The sequence below is a fragment of the Poecile atricapillus genome, chromosome 22, assembly GCF_030490865.1.
Source record: "Poecile atricapillus isolate bPoeAtr1 chromosome 22, bPoeAtr1.hap1, whole genome shotgun sequence".
Lineage (NCBI taxonomy): Eukaryota > Metazoa > Chordata > Aves > Passeriformes > Paridae > Poecile > Poecile atricapillus.
In genome coordinates, this window is record NC_081270.1 from 3,309,411 (window position 1) to 3,327,962 (window position 18,552).

Here is an 18,552-nt window from a genome sequence, read left to right on the forward strand (position 1 = left end):
TGCACAGAGCAGGAGAGATTTAGGCAAGTCTAACAGCTGAAAATGCAACATCAGGTTCATTTAGCAGTTAGAAACTATTTGGTAAGTGCTGTCACTGCTGGCAGAGTAGGCAGAGATGTATAAAAAAGGTTTCATTGACATTTAAATATATTTCTATATGAATGTCTCACAGAACAAAAAAATAAAGTCTTTTCATCACAAATACTGCAGCATTAAAATAAACACTTACCAAAATAAACAATGAGTGATATACATATATATATTTGAGTGTGTAGACTATAGAGTGAATCATATTGTTGCTTTTTAAGTCACAAAAGCACAATATAAATACGGAATTTCCTGTGAACTCTTGTCCCTGTTGTAATAAAAATACATTCTTTACAGTTGAAGTAAAACTAGTGCAAGTCCATCGGCTGTGCCAGCTTCATCATTTACAGGGCACTTCATACTTGAAGATGACGCTGAAGATTTTGCCCCCGAGGCGGTCGGCAAGCCATGAGTTCTTGATGACAGCAAGCTTGAGGCTCTCACACCTGAGCACAGCGTAGTAGTTGGTGTGGATGGCCCTGCCCATGCCCTCAATGACTACCAGGTCGGTCTGCCGCTCCCGCACCAGCATGGCCAGGCCCTGGTCCAGGCGGCTGCAACACAGCGTGGTCAGAGCAGCCACACCTCGGCCCCATTTCAGTCACACCTTGGCCCCACATGCAGCTGCACCCCAGAGCTACCCCAAGCTGCCCGCTGGGATTCTGCATGGAGTTACTGGTGCCCACAAACAGCGGCACCTGAAAGCCAAGGGGATCGATTGAAATGTTTAAATAGACCCAGCTTAGGATTTTGACACAAGTGGAACTGATCAGAAGGAAATCAGTTAAACAAGGTGAAATGAGGCTTCAATCCCAGGGGGTTTTGGCCACCTGCAGGACCTGACATCAGCCATAACCTGACCTGCTTCTGACCCAGCTGTGTCCTGAACACAAAAGGCCACAAAAAAAGGCCAAAAGCTGTGAGACCTGAGCAGTGTCACAGGTCTATAAATCCACACTAAGCACCTCCTAATGGGAGTGCAGAAGCAATTGCCAGTGTGAAGGGTGGCTGGGATGCTCCACAGCCAAACCTTTGGCCATGCTGCAGCTGTGTGACACAAACCACACAGTGCCACCTTGCCTACATACCTCAGATCCAGGCATGGAGAACTGGAGCCCGTCTGAACCAACAGCAGCTTCTCATCCCTCAGTGCAGAGCTGTTTAAAAAGACAAAAATATTTAACAGCTGCTTCAGCAGGGCCTTGCACTTCTGGGAATAAGCCAGAGAAGCAGGAATATTGAAGCCTCTTCTGCAAAGGCTTCCTTTGCTGCAGGGACTTCACCAGGAAACACAATGTTTCCTTGAGCACAAGGATTGCTCAGTCAGCCCTGCATCCTCTCCTGGGGACACTGTATGTGTGACATACATGGATTTCTCTCTATTAACATAGAAAATTCCTGGTAGAGCACCTGGAGTGCCTGTCAGGGAAAACACAAGACATGTAACTATGGGTGTGCCAGAAAGACCCAATGTCCAAGTTTATCTCTTTAATGAAAGCAAATTCTCTGCACCTTGGGCTGAGGCTGCAGATTACAGATGCTACTGAACAGTGTAATGCAAACCCAGGTTGTGCCCAGGATCTGCTTTCTCCAGGGAGGTGTGACAGACATGGTGCTTACTGGATCACGGGGTCCATGGCTGCGATGCGTTCGGTCACGATCAGGGACTCGCTGTAGGTGACGTCATTGAGAGCAGGGCCAGAGTTACAGGCCAAAATCACCTGGGAGGAAGGTGCCAGGAGAGGTCACACAGGCTCTGGCATTTCAGGTGCTTGGATTATTTCCAGTTTGGCAGAGGAGTGTCCTGCTGGTGGGCAGTGACACCTTCCAGCAGTTACCAAAAGTCCATAGGAATTTGTAAGGAAAGCCACTCACCTCTGTCCCTCTAGAAAGGAGCTCTCGGACAAAAGGAAAGACTCCTAAAATTATGTCTATCCCACTGTTATCTGCGAAAATTAAGGCACATTTATGAGGGGGACCCTCCTGCAAGAGAAAACCAATGCATTCAGGATGGAGCACCACTCACCACAGGGAAGTTTGTTATTCACAGCTACTCCTCCAAATCCCCACATTTTATACCCTCAAACACCTGAGGTCTGGATTGCAGCAAACTCCCAGCACACACCAGTGACAAACAGAAGGAACGGGGCTCCCTGATGGTGTCTTCGCACAGGGGTTTAAAACAGCTGTGCTATGTTTGAGACAGGGTTCTCAAACTGCTGCAATAAAACTTCCACCTGCCAACTCAAGCCAGGCCAGAGTCAGGCTGTGATCCTGAACACGCTGGGTGCCAGCTGGACCTACCTTGGAGGGTATGTTTTAAACTAGCCTGGTGCTGGCTGAACAGGATTCCCTTCTGCCAGAAAAGGGCAGGATGGACTGTGGGGGCAGTGACATCCTAAAATGAAAAGATAGTGCCTATTCTCCATTAACCTCTTCATTGTTCTCAGCCTGGTGTTATGAAACTTAGTTCACTCCAGTTCATATCAGCAGAACTGAAAAATGCTTAATTCCTAATAAAAACTGTCAGGACAGTGCCTGTATCTCCCCAATTATCCCTGTTACACAAGATTAGCTGGTGCTTTGCTTTAGGATAGAGCATGTAATGATTTGCTATATTCTGCTCATCCCCAACCTTAAGTTTGCCATTTCCAATAGAAAGATTTACACAGGCACAAAAGCTTTTTAATTAACCTTAATTAAATGGTAAGAGATCACATGGGGGGGAAAAAAGAAAAAATAAAAAAAGCTTTACTAATTTATAAATTCATTACTTCTAGCAAGCTTCTACATTAATGCCAGTTTTAGGTTGGCTGCCCAGGGGGATGAACAACTCAAACACTACCTTTGGCCCCAGGATTTTAAATTCAGGGGTCTGGGTGTATGGAAATAAGAGCCCTGATAAGGAGGGGAGGCTCTGGAGCAGCTGGGCTCCAGTGGGAATTCAGGGAAGGAACTATGTTTAAGACTAATTCCTTTACTCCTTGCTTTATGGTGAATTTTTGGGCTGTCTGTTCAAACCACACAATTACCAAGGTGATTTGATGATTAAGGTGTTAAATTAGTGGCTTTAGGGCCACCCAGGGTCATACCTTCAGTCGCTCCAGCCACTGGCTGTAGGAATCTTCCAACCAGGGACGTTCTATGGCACAGAGAGAACAGTGTCAGTATTTATCAGCAGCCATTAACTCTTATCAGCAGTCATGGTACAGCAGGAGGTTCACACTGCACTTACTGAAGCATTGAAGCATTTGAGCTCAGGTTTGGAATGTTAAATGTGTAGGTTCACAGAGTTCCTGAGCTCTCTGTTATGCGAGTGGCTCCATGAGAGTAGGCGTGAAGTGGAATTTTCACACTAAAGCTTTGGAGTGGTGGGAGCTGGGCCCTGGCCTGGGGGTGCTGGACCCCCCAGGACACTGTTCCCTGGGAGGGACACAACAGTGAGTGACCAGTGTTTAAGGAGAGAGAGGTTTAATTCCTTTGCAGATTTAATTCCTTTGGAGCACTACCCAAACTCTGGGTCTGCATTTAGATAACTCTAGTAAGTCCTAATGATTCTTTGTCATGTGGGCAGCAGAACCCCCACAAACATTCCCACTCCACTCCCTCAGTAACATCCAGCTCCAACCACCAGCATGGATCTCCCCTTACCTTGGAGCTTTGACTTGGCTTCTTCAAACCCAAACTGTGGCTCAGACTCCAGAACACTGAAACAGGAGAGAACCAGATGGCACGCAGTTCAACACCTCCATCTCACATCAGTGGAATTCAAACATTTCTTTAGCTGGTGCGCAGCAATTTTACTGCACTGCTTATACTGGGGGTGTCTGTCGGTCCCAGGACTGAGAAATGTATTTTGTAATCATGTTAAAAACAAAAGGCTCATGAAGACATTAAATCAGAGTCCTGATGCTGAAATGTACAGATGTTTGCAGACAGTAGGCTACTACAGGCAAAAAAGACATTTCTGGGTCTGCAAACCACCATGAAATTAATGACTTAAAGAAGCTGCAGGGTGTAACAGTGCTGTACAAAGGTTGATGGGGAGACTGAGGAACTTTATTTTTTAGGAAAAAACCCACAACTGGACATTCTGTAGCTTAAAGCGTGCTGTTAAAGGATGTAACACCTACTCTGAGACTGCCTTTGCTCCCCAGTCAAAGACATTCCCCGCCAGAAGTCCTTTCACCAGAGCAAACTGCCTCTCCTCCCAGCCGAGGGAATCCAGGGACTCAATCACACTCTGGAAACACTTTAAGGCTATTCCATTTTCTTTCTGCTTTACCTGTAAGACAGACAGGAAACACTGGATTTACAGACCAACATTTCTTACCCAGCCTTGGCTGTCTAAGGCCATGTTCAAGCACCTCCTCTGTGTTCATGGCCTCTCATGGACTAACCAATAACTGTTGTGAGTGTGCTTAGGACCAAGAAAAAACTTTCCTGGATTCTCACAAAGTGTCATGAGTGCCAGAATATGATCTATAGCCCAAGAATTACTTTTCTGAGCAAGTTAGAGGTGCAATAGATCTTGAGCAGATTGGGAAATGGATCTTGAGCAAGGTGGGGTGGGGAATGGGTGAGTGGACACACAAAAACCTTGTAGCACTAACACCATGCATAAACCCCATGAAATCACTAACAGCAGTCCCACAGAATCAGAAGTGTGGTGGTTTTGTTGGTTTTTTTGGGGTTTTTTTCATCGTCCCAAATTCTCAGCAGCTCTCAGGTGTTTTTTTCTCTTCTCTGTCTCCAGTGAGATCAGTGTTACAGGGTGAGTTCTCAGAAAATGTAATGTGATTCTGGGTATCAAAATTTTGTCTTGGCGGTAAACTTGTCTGTATTACAGGAAACAAACATAAGCAAAAGCCACCTCACATGTGTTTTAGCCCTTTCTCACAGCGAAGGTACCACATAACAGTACAGACAGGGAGAACTCTCTCTGTATTTTGCAGAAATATGTCAACAGTCAGGAAAAAAGTCTCGGATCAGCCACTAGCACTGTTTTTATTTATATGTCACACAAATAAGTGGTGAGGAATGGACATACAGAAAGTTGTTTTGAAGAAATACTGACTTGAATGTCCTCTCCCCAGTCATGTCATGTCACAGAACAAAACAGAGAGAAAATAGCTGCACAGTGGCAACAAATACTTTTAAGAGCAGGAGGCTGTGCATTGTGTCCACTCCAATCCAGGGCTGAGCATCTCAAAAGTGACAAAAGCAGCCTCAGAGGAATGAATTAGAGCAGTGTCCGGTAACAGCCACCACACTGCTCAGGAGCAGGGCTGGCACCAAGACTGGCTTCTCAGGGCTGTCAGGCAACTGAAGCTGGTGATATTTTTGGTTATCATTATCCTCACCAGGAGCTTGCTCAGGTGAAGGGGTTTATGACCCATTCCCCAGTGCTGTTTCTCCTCCCCTGCTCACAACCAGTGCAGGAACTGGATCCTAATCCCTCCCCTCTGAGCCATCCATCACTTGTACAGTTCCAGAGTATTGGAAAACTGTCTTCAACTCACCTTGGAATAGGGATCTGGAAAATTGAACTCATTCAAACAGTGTTCCCTCGTATCCAAGAGACTTCTGACTGTTAAGGTACCATATGCACTTTAAAAAGTGAGAAGGGGGGAAAAAACAAATCAATTATTTCAAACAGAAAAAGTAATTTTTCCCTCTGTTTCCTCTGTAAGTCACAGCCCCTCACATGAGCACTGAAGCTGAAAGTCACAGGTGCTAAATCCTGGCTCTACAATAAGATTATTTAAATACAAGGAGGGGAAAATGTTCAGAATGCACTTGCTGCTATTTTTAATAACCATGTACAAATTTTTAATAAAATATTTTCTACCATAATATATTAATAACATATTTTCTCTGCTCAACTCCAACACATGAAATCCAAAATCTCTGTGCAGAGGATCTGATGTTTGGCACAGAAACTTGCCCAAGCCTTCAGCCTACTTGGCTTTGCTTGATCTGCTTCACAACCTGGTTAGCTTTTGGTGGGCTCAACAGAAGACGCAAATGATGCAAAACAGAAAATAAAATCACTTACAAAGGCTGCTGCCTGAGCGTCTGGAGCTTATTCCAGTATTTCTGCCGGAATTTCTCAGCTCTCTCCTGTGCATCTAGAGAGTCTGGCTGACTGGCTGCAGCTCGCTTTGCCACCTGGCAGAGAAATGAGGCAATACTGGAGTTACCAAATTACCTCTTCCTTCCTGATGTGAAGCTCAGTGTGAGCAACAACCCCTCCATCTGCCTCCCTGTTCTGTGCCTGCAGCCTGGCTGCTCCCTCCCACACAGCACGTCCCAGCCTCCCTTCATTCCAAACAGTAAACAACAATTTTAATGTCTCTTTTCATCCCAAAAGATTTAAAGTTTGTTTTCTAGATTGTACTGTCATAAATTAAGCACAAGTTCTAACTACTTAGAGGAGAGGAAAAAAATAACAATGCGCATACACTAAAGGAGAAGCAGGCAGAAATGTAATGGTGCACATTGACCCCTTGTGTTCTCTTTTTGTTTACTCCAGTGAACTGCCTGAATCAGCTTCAGTGCAGAAAACAGTAACTTGTGTCTGGTTCAATTGTGCTCTTCCCATGGAAAAGTGTCTGTGAGGCAGCAAGACTGCTCCCAGAGGAGGAGCAACCCAAGGATCTCTGTTGTTTGGTTGTGTAACTGTCCTGCTTGCAGCTCTCTACAGAAATGTCCAAGTGCCATTGAAGAGGGAAAATGCTTTGAAAACATCTTTCAGAAGCCAAAAAAAAAAAAAAAAAAGCACCACAGAAGAGCATTTCTGCCTTTGACACAGCAGGAATATTTTACAAGACAAACATGCTGCTTCTCAGAAGATTTGTTTTCTAAATACCTGCATCACTCACACAAGATTGTTTTGTGACACTTACCCCATCCAGTGCCTCCTCAAAGCAGGTGAGCCAGTATTTTCTGGCCATGGCATCATCTGTGAGGTCAACAGTATCTGGGATGTAGGTGGAGGGGTCTTTCAGCAGTGGCAGATTAACAAGTGGTCTCTCCAATCTGTCCATTTCCAGCATGTCAAACTAGGGGAGAAAGGAAAGAGATGGATTAGAACTCACTCAGAAATTAATTCATGATGAATTAAATTAGCACAAGGGCTGCAGAAGTCCAGCCAGTTAAGACTGACAGATTTGCAGACAATTATAGGTCATCAAAAATAATTCAGTTCTCTCTGTGGATTATTTTATCCATGCCCACCCTATAGAGAGAAATTATCCAGTGTGAAAGAGATGACTGAGCTTGTGCTCTTCTGTCCAATTCTGTATTTTTCTTCTCATAGGAAGCAAATTAATGCTGTTTAAAGATGGCGGAACATGAAGTTCCAAATTCTGAGGTACTTTAGCTGCAGCAAAATCCAGCTGCTCCAGAGAAAGGGTAAGAAACAAACACTCCCCCCACTTTGGTGAAGGAGAGTAAGATAAAAGTAGTAGCCAGTCTGTTTTATGAAACATTCCGTTCAACACCACATAGGACACAAGACAACACCACACCAGACTGGTCACTTCTCTGGGAAGCAGGAGTCCCAGTGGCAAGAAGCAACCAGCTGGAGAATAATCACTTATGTCCAGGTCAGCACTGCTAAGAGAACACACACAGGTCTAGAAAAGACAGCACATACTGTACCACTCCGTGTTCTCTGCATGGGGTAAACATCCGGGGATGTGCTCATAAGCCCAGAACTCCCAGCATAATTCTCTCCCCAGCTGTACTGGTTTGGATCTAGAAAAGAGAAAGACACAGACACACATAATCTGAAAATAAAACTGAGAATACTCCTGTGAGTGAGTCTAGAGCCAGCATCCCTCTGAGCAGTTGCTTCACTATACAAGCCAGTTCCCCTTGTCTTTAAAAGCAAACAGAATTTTTCCCTCTAACCCCCAAAAGACATGTTTCAACCACTCAGTGAATTACCTGCTCCAAAGAGCTTCCAACCTGAATGAGACAAGAGACAATTTCAATTCTAAAATCATTATTTTAACCCCATTTCCTTGTCATTAATCAGCATGCCTCCAAAGCACTATCACTGAGCATTTCTAAATCTAGATCCATTATTAACAAAATAGTATTACAGAACTCTCGAAGCACAATATAAGTTCAGAGAAACACTAAAGTTATTTCTAGATTTGCTTTATTTGAGAAAAGTTTAACGAGCTCATATGTACAGTACATGCTGCAGAAGCAATATCTTTAATTCTTCAGTAGCTGGTTCCTTGCCCATCTCTATCAAATGGTCAGGAAAAGAATTCACATCCATTTCTTGGAAGTGTATTTGATACTTACTGAGCTAAGTACCATTAGCAGCCTGTGGCTGTGCCACTGTAACCAATGTACTGCCTGGCTTGCCAGTACATCAGTGGGGAAAAGGAAAACTAAACAGGCAGAATTCCACTAAAGCACCCTGGATCCAAGGTATCTGGACAGAAGGGTCTCCTCTGTGAAGCTTTTCACTCTCAAACACAGTTTGGAGATGCTGGTCTTCCTCAGTACATGAAAGGAATTCAGAAGTAGCCTCTTATAGAGGGTGAAGCTCTCCAAACCCACATTTCCCCAGCTGGATTTAGAGCTGTGACTGCTCTTCGCAGAAGTGCAGAGAAGAGAAGAGTCCAGTCCTACTGCCTTCTCAAAGGTGAGCAGGAAATCCAGTGAGAAATTAAGATGTCCCTGCCAGAATGTATAAAACCAAAGCCCAGCATCTGTGTTTATTAGTGCCAAATGGATTTATTTAGGCAACAGCTTACATGCAGCCTCTTAAGAGAAACTTGGACAGTACACTGACATTTCAGAACACAGCATATACAGAACAGAGCAGTGCTGTACTTACTGTCTTGTTCAGCTCCTTTTAAAAATGCCCCAATGGCTCCCAGGTAGCCTTCATGTCTCAGGAACAATGCCTGAACCTCTCCCTGCCACAATATGAAACATTGCAATTGGATGGTCCCTGAGGGCTAACAGGCACTTCTTTGTCACTAGTTTCACACTTTAACAGAAACAACTAGAAGATGGTAATAGTAATTTGTGCTACATTCTCACACATTCATCAAGTTTCATGGTGCCTCTGGAGCAGCTCAGGGAAGAACTGCTCACACACATCATTCCCCAGTTATCACACAGCTGGAAAACACCCATGCACCAGTGGTACATGCTCTATGGCCTTCCCTGGAAAACACCACTGCATCATTCCATGAATATTCAACTCCTCTTGCTTCAACAGGGTGGAAATGCAAGGTCATGTGATTGCCAAGGTGAGCGTATGCCACTGCAGGCAACAAGTTTGGGACACTGCTCACTATCTTTATTTCATTGCACTGCTCTTCAATGCCACACAGACACTGTGCATCACCCACAGGCAAGCATTCCCCCCATTCAAATAATTCAATTATTAATGTAAATTCCAGGAATGCTGGAGAGAAGAACCCTCCATCCTCACAGCAGGGCCCCTCAGCTTTCCTAGGCCAGGTGAAACATGGCCTTTTCCAAGGAATTCAGCAGTGACTGTGCGAACAGCTCTCCATGAGGGAAGCTACAGGGAAGCAGCAGCTCCAGCTCACAGGGAGATTTGGATTTGAATCCCTAGCGAAGTGTCTCATAGAACAACCAAAAGCTGCAGTTTTGCAATAACTTTCTTGGAACTCAGCAAGTTTTACAGAAAGGGACAATAATGGTGAAATGAAGAGGGGAAAATGCAACACACAGGAGTCTCTTGCATGAAGCATTGAGATAAGAAAAAAATGGTGTCATCCACTCTATAAAATTCCCAAAGTGCAGGACTAATCTACCTGTAACAACCATTAATGAGCTTGTGGATTGGACCTTTTTCCTAGTCAAAAATCTTCAGTATTTTCCAAAGCTTCAGAGTCTGCAAAGAACTTCAGTTTGGTTGATTTGGGGCTTGATTTTCTCTTTAATAATAAAACCCCACTGATGCCAACTGTCTCAGCAGAACAACCCCACATTGCATGGCCTGGGAGTGGAAAGATGCAAATCAGCAAGAGGAATTGAATAATGATGGTGACTATTTAAGAACACAGTGAAAACTCATTACTTGGAGCTACAAGACAGACTGTCAATCAAAAAAATAATAATAAAAAGAGAGAGAAGGAGGTAGGGAGATAAAAAGGGCCAGACAACTCCCAGGCATTTCACATTGATTTCACCCCTCCCACAACACATCCCTGCCTTACCTACCTAAGGAGCAGCCTTCTAAGCTTACTTCATGTGCAAATTCAATTTATTAAGGTATCCCAACAGCCTAGAAAAATACCTAAAATGTGACTTTGCTGTAGGGAACCCTGTGTTTTCCTTACCTTGGAGAAGAAGTTGATGCTGTAGGTTATTGTGCGCATGGTGACGGGGTGGCCTCGGATAAAGAACCCTCCAAAATAGATTTTATCCAGGTTGTGCAGTTTGGCATAGAGGCAGGCCAGCTGACCAATGTCATTGCTGATCATGTGGAGCAAACTTTTGGCCATATCTTCTTTGGAAAACTCTGGAAGGGAAGGAAGAGTAAAGCAAATTACACACAAACTGAAGAAGCTCCAGTGGACTATGCTTTTCTAACTGAATCTGCAGTTGAGGCAAGGAAAATCCAGGGTTGAAGCAGATTTCCTTATGTGTGGAGAAGAAATGTGCTACCCTCTAGAAAACCCTCATATATAAAATGTACTTCTAACAAGGAGAAGTATGATTTGATTGAAGATAACAGGAAAAAAAAGCAAAACAAAAAAAAAACCTCACTAACTCTATGTGAAACATTTCTTGAAAAAAAAAAAACTTCCTGGATGGCAGGAATCCATTTCTTCTCTCTAGGAACCATCAATGAGGGTTCATCCATCCCTCTTGGCCAGAGATGCATTGCAAGTATTTAATTAAGATACTGCAAATAAACTGCAAATTGTAGTAAATCACTGCCAAAGGGCCTTTCTGGAGCCCAGAAAGCTGTATCTATTTCCCACAGGAATGAATTAACCCCAGGCTAACCAGACAGCTGTTTTTTAATTTTCTCTTGGCTTAAGCAATCCCAAACTGAAAATTTAAATGTCTGCTTATAAAGCAGTACTGGATAATATTTCTAATCAATATTGTACAGGCAAAACACAAGATCGTGACAGTAGCTGATGATTATTTTCAGTTATAAAGTTGATTCCCAAGAGCCAGAAGAGATGTTTGGACAGATCTTTTTTATCCCAGTACCTTTATCTGCTGTGGTGGACTTCCCAAAGCTGCTGGCAATGAGATTCCCACTGAGCCCCAGGGTCTGGTAGGCACCTCCATACACATCCTTCACCAGCATGTCAACGTTGGTGTGCTGGCCCTTTGAGGCCAGCTGCAGCAACTCATCAAATTTCTGAGGGTGAGAAGCACAGTTACTACAGCTGACCTGAGCCAGAGTTCTGCAGCACCTTTACTGACCAAAACCAGTCATTGAATTAACTCTGCCAGCCAAAGACAGGCTATTTCTAATCACAAGGATGTATTCAGAGTCCCTATCTGATCAAACAGACAGATCTTAAGTGGAGCTCCTTTAAAGATAAACACTACAGTCAACCTCTTTCTTATCTGCAGATATTTTGTTGAATTTCCACTGAAAACTAGGGTGGGTCAGCACATATGAAACAGTCAGAAGCCTCATGGCATCTCTTATCTTGGAAGTCAGAAACACAGGAACTAAGAGGAAACAGAATTTTGTCTTCCTGAAGCAAAATAAAATAGAAGTTTGAGAAAAAAGTCTCAGTGTGCCTTTACTAGTGCAGGATGTGTCTCTGTCCCTGAAATGAAACTTGCAGGCAAGCTCCATTATCCCAATACTTAATTTATAACCCTGCTAACTTGAATTTCTTCTACAAAACCAAGAGAGAATTAAGAGCAGGCACTTTCATGTTCTAAGATTTCTTCTTTAGGAGCATCAAACAAAAAGCACTGTACCCTCCCTTCAACATTTTACCTAGTGCATATGTAACTGTAACTTTTCCTACACTCCTGACATTTAGGGCACTCATTTAAGCCACATGGCCCTTTGGGAATCCCATCCAGGGATGTCAGAGCTGGGCTGAACTGAGCAGGACTAAGTCAGGCCTTGTTCATCAGCCCAGGACTTAAACTCATGTTGGCAAACAAGGAACCAACCACGAGGCAAAATTTCTCCTCTCAGCTTCCAGACTTCTTGCAGCAATTGTGTGCTCCCTGCTTTCCTCTGCAGACAGTATTGTAGGAACTGGGCTGGCATTTCAAGTTGAAAAGACAAAAAATTACCAGGCCACTTAGAGGAGGCTCTTTTCCATCACTTGTCCCTGAGCCCCAAAGCAGGATTGCTTTTGGTCAAAATAAGCATCTTCTAATTCTTGTCCCTATATTCCACCAGTATATTTTTCCATGTAAAGCTTCCTTTTTTGACACTTCAGAAGTGTCAAAAATATGAACACAAGTCCAGGACTCAGCCTTATTACCTAATATTCCACCATTTCAGCCTATCTCCCAGGATTTAATTTAATCCCAGCCCCCTTAAAAGAGACACTTTGATACCTTTGTTTTGGTGAGCAGAGCTCCAAGACCCCAGAAGGTTCCACCTCCAATTGAGCTGCCCCCAATCCATTCAAATTTGTCTTCTGTTTCTACCTGTGAATTAAACAAGGCAGATTTATTTAGAAAGTAGTTTTATAATGTTTAACACAGATTTAACTGTGTGTGCAGGGTTTTGGAACAGTGGATTCAGTGGAGATGGAATCCTTCCATTGTGGAAGTGGCAGGTGAGAAGGGCACACTGCACATACACCATAAGCAGTTTTGGAAATCTTTGTATTTAACTCTTGGCAAACAATGCTAAATATAGATATTAAACTTCAACAGCGTTGAAGGTCTCTTCAACAGTGTGACAACACAAACATCAAAAATCACTTTGATCTGACAACCTTTGTCTTCATCAGGTGGTGTAACCACTTCTCTAACTATTAAATTAAATGTAATTAAAAAAAAAATAGCGAATATAAAAACATTCATATCTCTGCAATTAATAAACTTTTCAAAAGCACTAACTTTTTTTTCAAACCTTGCATTATCCAAAAAGAAACAAGGACCAATCTGAACCAGTGAGAGGTTTCAGATTGCCTTTATCCAATCTCCAACAAAGCATTTTGGCCACCTCTCACCTTCACTATGGAGACTCCTGAGCCAATGTTCACCAGCAAATAAGGAAAAATGTTGGGGTGGTTTGTCTGGAACCGGAATTCCGTGTCTGAATCCTTCTGGTAAGCAAACACCTCATGGGGGATGTTCCTCAGCACGAAGTTGCACCCCTTAATTAGGCAGGTCATTACATCTTCCTTATCAACTCTGAGGGGGAGGAAAAAGCCTTAAATGTCCCAGCCCTCCTGATAAGGCAGCTTGCTTTTGGAGCAGCAGTTTGCAGACTGGAATTTTCACACCACGTGGCACAAACCCAGATCCGTGGAAACATGAAACTTCCATCTGCACTTAGTCTGGTGCTCCCCACCCATGTCAGAACCCCAGGCTGGGGTTCTGTTACACAGTAACTTCAATCATGTTGTCATTACAAATAATCCTGTTTGCTTGTTTACACTGCTCCTTCCTGCCCTGCTCTTTTCATGGTCTGTGCACCCCTGCCATAAAGTAGGTCAGGAAGCTTAGCTGGAAATTAATCTCAGAAAACAATTTCTTAACATGGAATAATTGTTGCTCTTCCCCTGCCTCCTAATAAAGCACAAAAGGCCCCCACGGCATTCAGCACGTGTTTATGACCGATTCAAGAGACTGGGAGGAGCCTACAACTGGGATTAGCAAAAACAGAAGACACTTCTCACAAGAGTAGTGGGATTCATAACAGGATGTATCCCCAGTGTGGAGTCTGGGAATGTGATGCAAAAGAGAAGATGACTGATAAGCCAGCTAACACATGCGGACTTCTGTGAACTTCTGGGTCTCTATACTGTTACTGATTTATGGAAATTTTTATAGGAAATATCCTGAGGCTTATTGGAAACACATAAACAAGGCACAAACTCATCTCAACTACTACAGAATGATTTGTGTGTTCCACGATGGAGAAACTGGGGATCTGGTTTGGATCTGGGGACCAACTGGGTACATCAGGACCAAATAAAAACCAAAACCAGGTGTACACATGGGATAAGAGGGGAAACTGCCTCCTTGTCTTGATCTATTGATAATTAGTAACAGCCTATAAGGTGCTAAAGGGGGCCAGTGTGAAATAAACAGATAATGAGTCCATCTTATCAGGAGAAATAAGTAATTTGCAAAGACAGTGTAAAAGATGAGCACAGGCCCTCAGGATTGAGGAATGCACACTACACAAATCAGGCATTCCTACACAAATCAAGCAGGAGAGGTGCCTTGAAACTCTCCCCAGTGATGTTTAATATTAGGGTAAATTACTATTTTTCTACACTTACAGCATAGGCAGTGTGAATTTATAGGCACCACCATCTGTGGCTTTGATGGCTTTTGTCCCTGTATTGATAAGACGGCCTTTGATGAAAACTAGGCAGGTTTCAGTGCAAGCTTTTTATTATTTGGTGTTTGATAATGGTCTTTGAACAGTAAATTTATGAGGCTGTAAATTCATGGGGCTGCCCTATATTCTGCAAGCCTCTGCATGAAGTTTAGGTAGGAGCTATACAACAAATGACTGTCACATTAATTACCTCTGAGCATGCACAGGAAAATTATAAAAACTTTTGGAGTAGATGTGAATTAATTCTTTACAGAAGATAAAGCAGTTCCACTTACTTCAATCCCAGTTTCTTCTCAATAAGGTCTTTGAATTTATAGGCACCACCACCTGTGGCTTTGATGACTTTTGTCTCTGTATTGACAAGATGGTCTTTAATGAAATCTAGGCAGGTTTCAATGTAAGTGTTTTCAAATTTAATGAAGTGAAGTCGTGCTGTAATCTCCTCCTGAACAGATATTTCATACAAAGGTTCATTGTCTATGTCCTTTAAAAGAGGAAAGGATTTCTTAGAGAATATTCTTGCAGAAACAAGGTTAAATACTGAACTACTAAAGATCAATACTTATGCTTATTTTGCCCTTGAAACCATGTTAATGCCATTAAACATAACACCTCAAGCTATGTCAAAGAAGAATAGAGTTTCACAGGTCGTAATTCTCCTTAAGCTGAGATAATCAATTCTCCCATGCAGCTGACATACAGCAAATCTCTCTGCATGAGGGAAGTTATGTCTGCACAGGAGCAGCGTTTTTTTACAAAAGTATCACACTTACTGTCTGGAAAATAAATATTTCAAACCGTACCTGACAATACAAAGACTTTGCAAAAAGTTTTATATAGAACAAGTTAATAGATGGGTTTGGATACAATTTCTGTTCTGCCCAGTCCAGAACCTCACTCCTGTGAGTCAATCCCATGCAGCTGATCCCTGATGGAATTCTCACCTTTCCAGAATGATCAAAGGATCTCACTCTTGCCACTTTGTGCTGTACAGTTGAGTAATAAGCCAACTTGGTTAATGAACCACCTGTTCATAAAGAGATAACTAATATTAATAAAGTTATGATTAATGCCTCACCTTAAGAGCAAACAATAGAACTTATGTTTATGTCAACTCTTCGTTCTCCAGGTTTCCTCAGCTGAAGCCAGAGAGAATTAATGAAGATGTAGAAAGAACCTTTTTTGAAGAACTGCTTGGCCTTGTTAACCCCACTAACAGAGCATCATGGGAGGGAAAAGCTTTACAAACTCAGTTTGTGCCCAGCTGATGTGGGATGAGGATGAGCAGTGGAAATTAGCCAGGCCAGTATGTGTACTGCTGTTATTTACCTTGTTTGGAAGCTTAATGAACTCCCAAATTAGTACCAGGATTTTCTCAGCTGGTTTGCCACCATTGAGCAACGCCCACCATGTGCACAGAGTGTTTCAGCAGCAACACTTAAATAATTTTCTTACCCTGCTTTTAGGGACAAGTCTGCAAACTCAGGGCTGGTTAGAAAATTACCCTCTGTACTGAGTAATTATTTTGCAATATTGGTCTTGGCTTTGGGGTAAAGAATGCTCAGAATGATGTTTCTCAAGCACACAGCAGTTGGAGACATTACCAATGTGCAAGTCTGAGCAGAAGCAGCCTCATCACCCCCTTCACGCCTCCAGTCTGCTCATGACAATAAAACTTTGAACTCTCCCCTTGAAATAGAATTCAACCCCTTGCCCTGTCTTTGTATCTGACCTGCAAAAGTGGATTGCTGGGGTTACACTGAATGTTTTCCACCACAGTGCTCCAGGTCTGAGGGTAACTGTGATCCACCACTGAGTTAACATTAAAGTCCTGAAAGTAAATAAAAACCTGGCAATGTTAGATCCTAAATAATGGCTAGATTTAGTGGCACTGCACTCTGCTGCCTAAGAATAACCAAGAAATGAAGCAGAAGAGGTGAAAGATAATCCCTACAGCGTGTGGCTTTGCCTTCATAACCGCACTGTCAGCTCTTCCACAGTGCTCAAATATTTTTGTTAGGAAAATATTAGCAACCTGTAGGAGAAAAACAGGCAGTTTACTCCAGGAAAATTTAAGTAAACGTAGAATGACCAGAGACAGACACTTATAGTAACAAAAGCAATAAAGCTTCCCTGACCTTGGATCTGATTTCAGTGTCCCAGCCAGGGCTTTAAAGCTTCTGATAAACAAAACCCACGGTCTGTTCTGCTAAAAGGTGAGGGCTTGGTGGTTAGAGGTGAGGGATTGCACAGCTGTTTATGGAAAAACTTCCCACCTCCAAACTGAGGATTACGAAGCCCATGTTGGAATGTCATGTTCTTTACACTAACAATGACACAAGTGCTGCAGGAACTCATGATGAGATCCATGGTACACAGAGCCATGACACTTTGTGCATTATCTCCTTCCTCTCCCAGTTTTTAAGGACTTAAATCCATTCAGAACACCGAGACATGTAACTAGGTTTTATAACTAATCCCATTACTCTAATTCTGAGCTGACCCGCACAAAGGGCTGGTTCTGGCTGTTATTTTCACAGGCACGAAGCCAGCAGTTCCTGAGGGGCTGAAGTAACTGGTGACACAACAAGATTTTCTATTATGGTGCAGGTTTTCTTCCCACTGTCCCTGAGTCTCCACCACACAGAACAGTGTTCACCTGAGGAGTAATAGCTTGGTTTACTTCTCCCTAGCTTTTATCCTAAAAACTTACACTGATCTCGGGATGGTAAAACGGAAGGAAAGCGTGTAAAATGGCACTTTTGGCTTAGTGTCTGTCCACAGAACAACTGCTAATCCATGCACCGGAGGAATTGAGAACAGGCTTAGCCTGTCCCTGCACAATTCCCGGCTGTGGCACGCAGGTGTCACCCTAACGTGTGTCACCCTGTCCCTCAGTTTAGGATGTGGGAAATCGGGAATGTCACGTACTGGGGCGTATGCATAGGGCAGCGGGTGTTTTTGGGAGTGACTAAGGCAGCAGTGACAGACCCCAACCCACGCCAAGTCCCGCAGCCGCCCTGCCTGGGCAGTGCTACAGACGCCGGCCCCGGCCCTTTTTGCTTCTTCCTGGCCGTTTTCGTAAGCCGGAGGAGCGCCCGCAGCATCCGCGGCCTGGGGCGGCCGAGGGGCTCCGCACTCGGGCCTGGTGCACGGGGGCAGGGCCCGTGCCGCTCTGAGGAGGTGGAGCTGATGTACCCAGCCCCTCCGCCCCCCCGTCGGTCCGGCCGAGCCCCATGGGCTCTCCCACGTCCCCCCTTTGGCTGCCAAGGGCAGCCCCGGCCAGGCCGCCCCGCCCGGCTCCCCGCGGCCCGTTACCCACGCGCAGCCCGCCGGGACCTGTAGTGCCGCTCCCTGCCCGCGCCGCAGCGGCACCTGGCGGCGGGACTACGACTCCCGTGGAATCCCGCGCCGCCCTCCACGCCGCACAGCCCGACGGGAGCTGTAGTGAGCCCGAGTCCACCAGCGCTGGCGTGCGAGTCGCGGAGGACTACACTTCCTAGCGTGCCTCGCGCGCGCCCGCGCCGACCCCCCGCGGGTCCCCTCAACTGGGCCGAAGCCACCGCCCGTTCCCCACCGCCGCTGCCCCCTCCCCGCAGCCCCCACCCCGCCCGGTTACCGATGTCTATGGCGAAGCGCTTGGCGTTCTCCAGGTTGCGGAAGATCTCGTCGGGCGGGAGGGTGATGCTTTTGTCCAGGCTGCCGTGACCGCTGCCGCGCCCGCCCCGCTCCGCCATTTTGAACACAACCCGCTCCCTCCCTCACCCCCGTCTCATCAGCATACAAATATATGCGCATAAATCTGCATGGGAACGAGGTGGGGGCGCGGGGATTGGGCGGGGAGCACGCGCCGGCCCCACCCACCTCCGGGAGCGGGGCCTGAGGGAGTCCGCGATGGGGGGGCGGAGAGACCGCGGGGGGAGCGGGAGGGGTCGGTG

At 44.7% G+C, this 18,552-nt stretch overlaps 1 protein-coding gene across 2 annotated transcripts; it reads right to left on the bottom strand.

The window, feature by feature from the left end:
• Positions 1-245: 245 nt before the first annotated feature.
• PANK4 (pantothenate kinase 4 (inactive)) lies at positions 246-18,450 on the bottom strand. Of its 2 annotated transcripts, none has more exons than XM_058854939.1 (19): positions 18,234-18,450; positions 15,559-15,641; positions 14,890-15,098; positions 13,272-13,455; positions 12,649-12,741; positions 11,320-11,473; positions 10,434-10,615; positions 8,951-9,032; positions 7,748-7,848; positions 6,996-7,151; positions 6,146-6,258; positions 5,610-5,697; positions 4,221-4,372; positions 3,739-3,794; positions 3,180-3,229; positions 1,963-2,070; positions 1,708-1,808; positions 1,176-1,244; positions 246-533 (listed from the first exon to the last, which is right to left on the bottom strand). In XM_058854939.1, exons 1-19 carry the CDS (start codon positions 18,349-18,351, stop codon positions 428-430), a joined length of 2,205 nt encoding a protein of 734 aa, XP_058710922.1. In that variant the 5' UTR covers positions 18,352-18,450; the 3' UTR covers positions 246-427. The 2 variants fall into 2 exon arrangements, with proteins under 2 accessions (XP_058710922.1, XP_058710920.1); XM_058854937.1 differs by having other exon boundaries at positions 246-641.
• Positions 18,451-18,552: the final 102 nt, after the last annotated feature.

Coding starts and splice junctions, on each gene's coding strand:
- PANK4 (XM_058854937.1), bottom strand. CDS start 18,351: ATGGCGGAGCGGGGCGGGCGCGGCAGCGGTCACGGCAGCCTGGACAAA. Junction 7,152..7,747: donor AGAGAACACGGAGTGGTACA/GTATGTGCTGTC, acceptor TTTCTCCCCTAG/TTTGACATGCTGGAAATGGA. Junction 6,259..6,995: donor TTGAGGAGGCACTGGATGGG/GTAAGTGTCACA, acceptor TTTCTCTGCCAG/GTGGCAAAGCGAGCTGCAGC.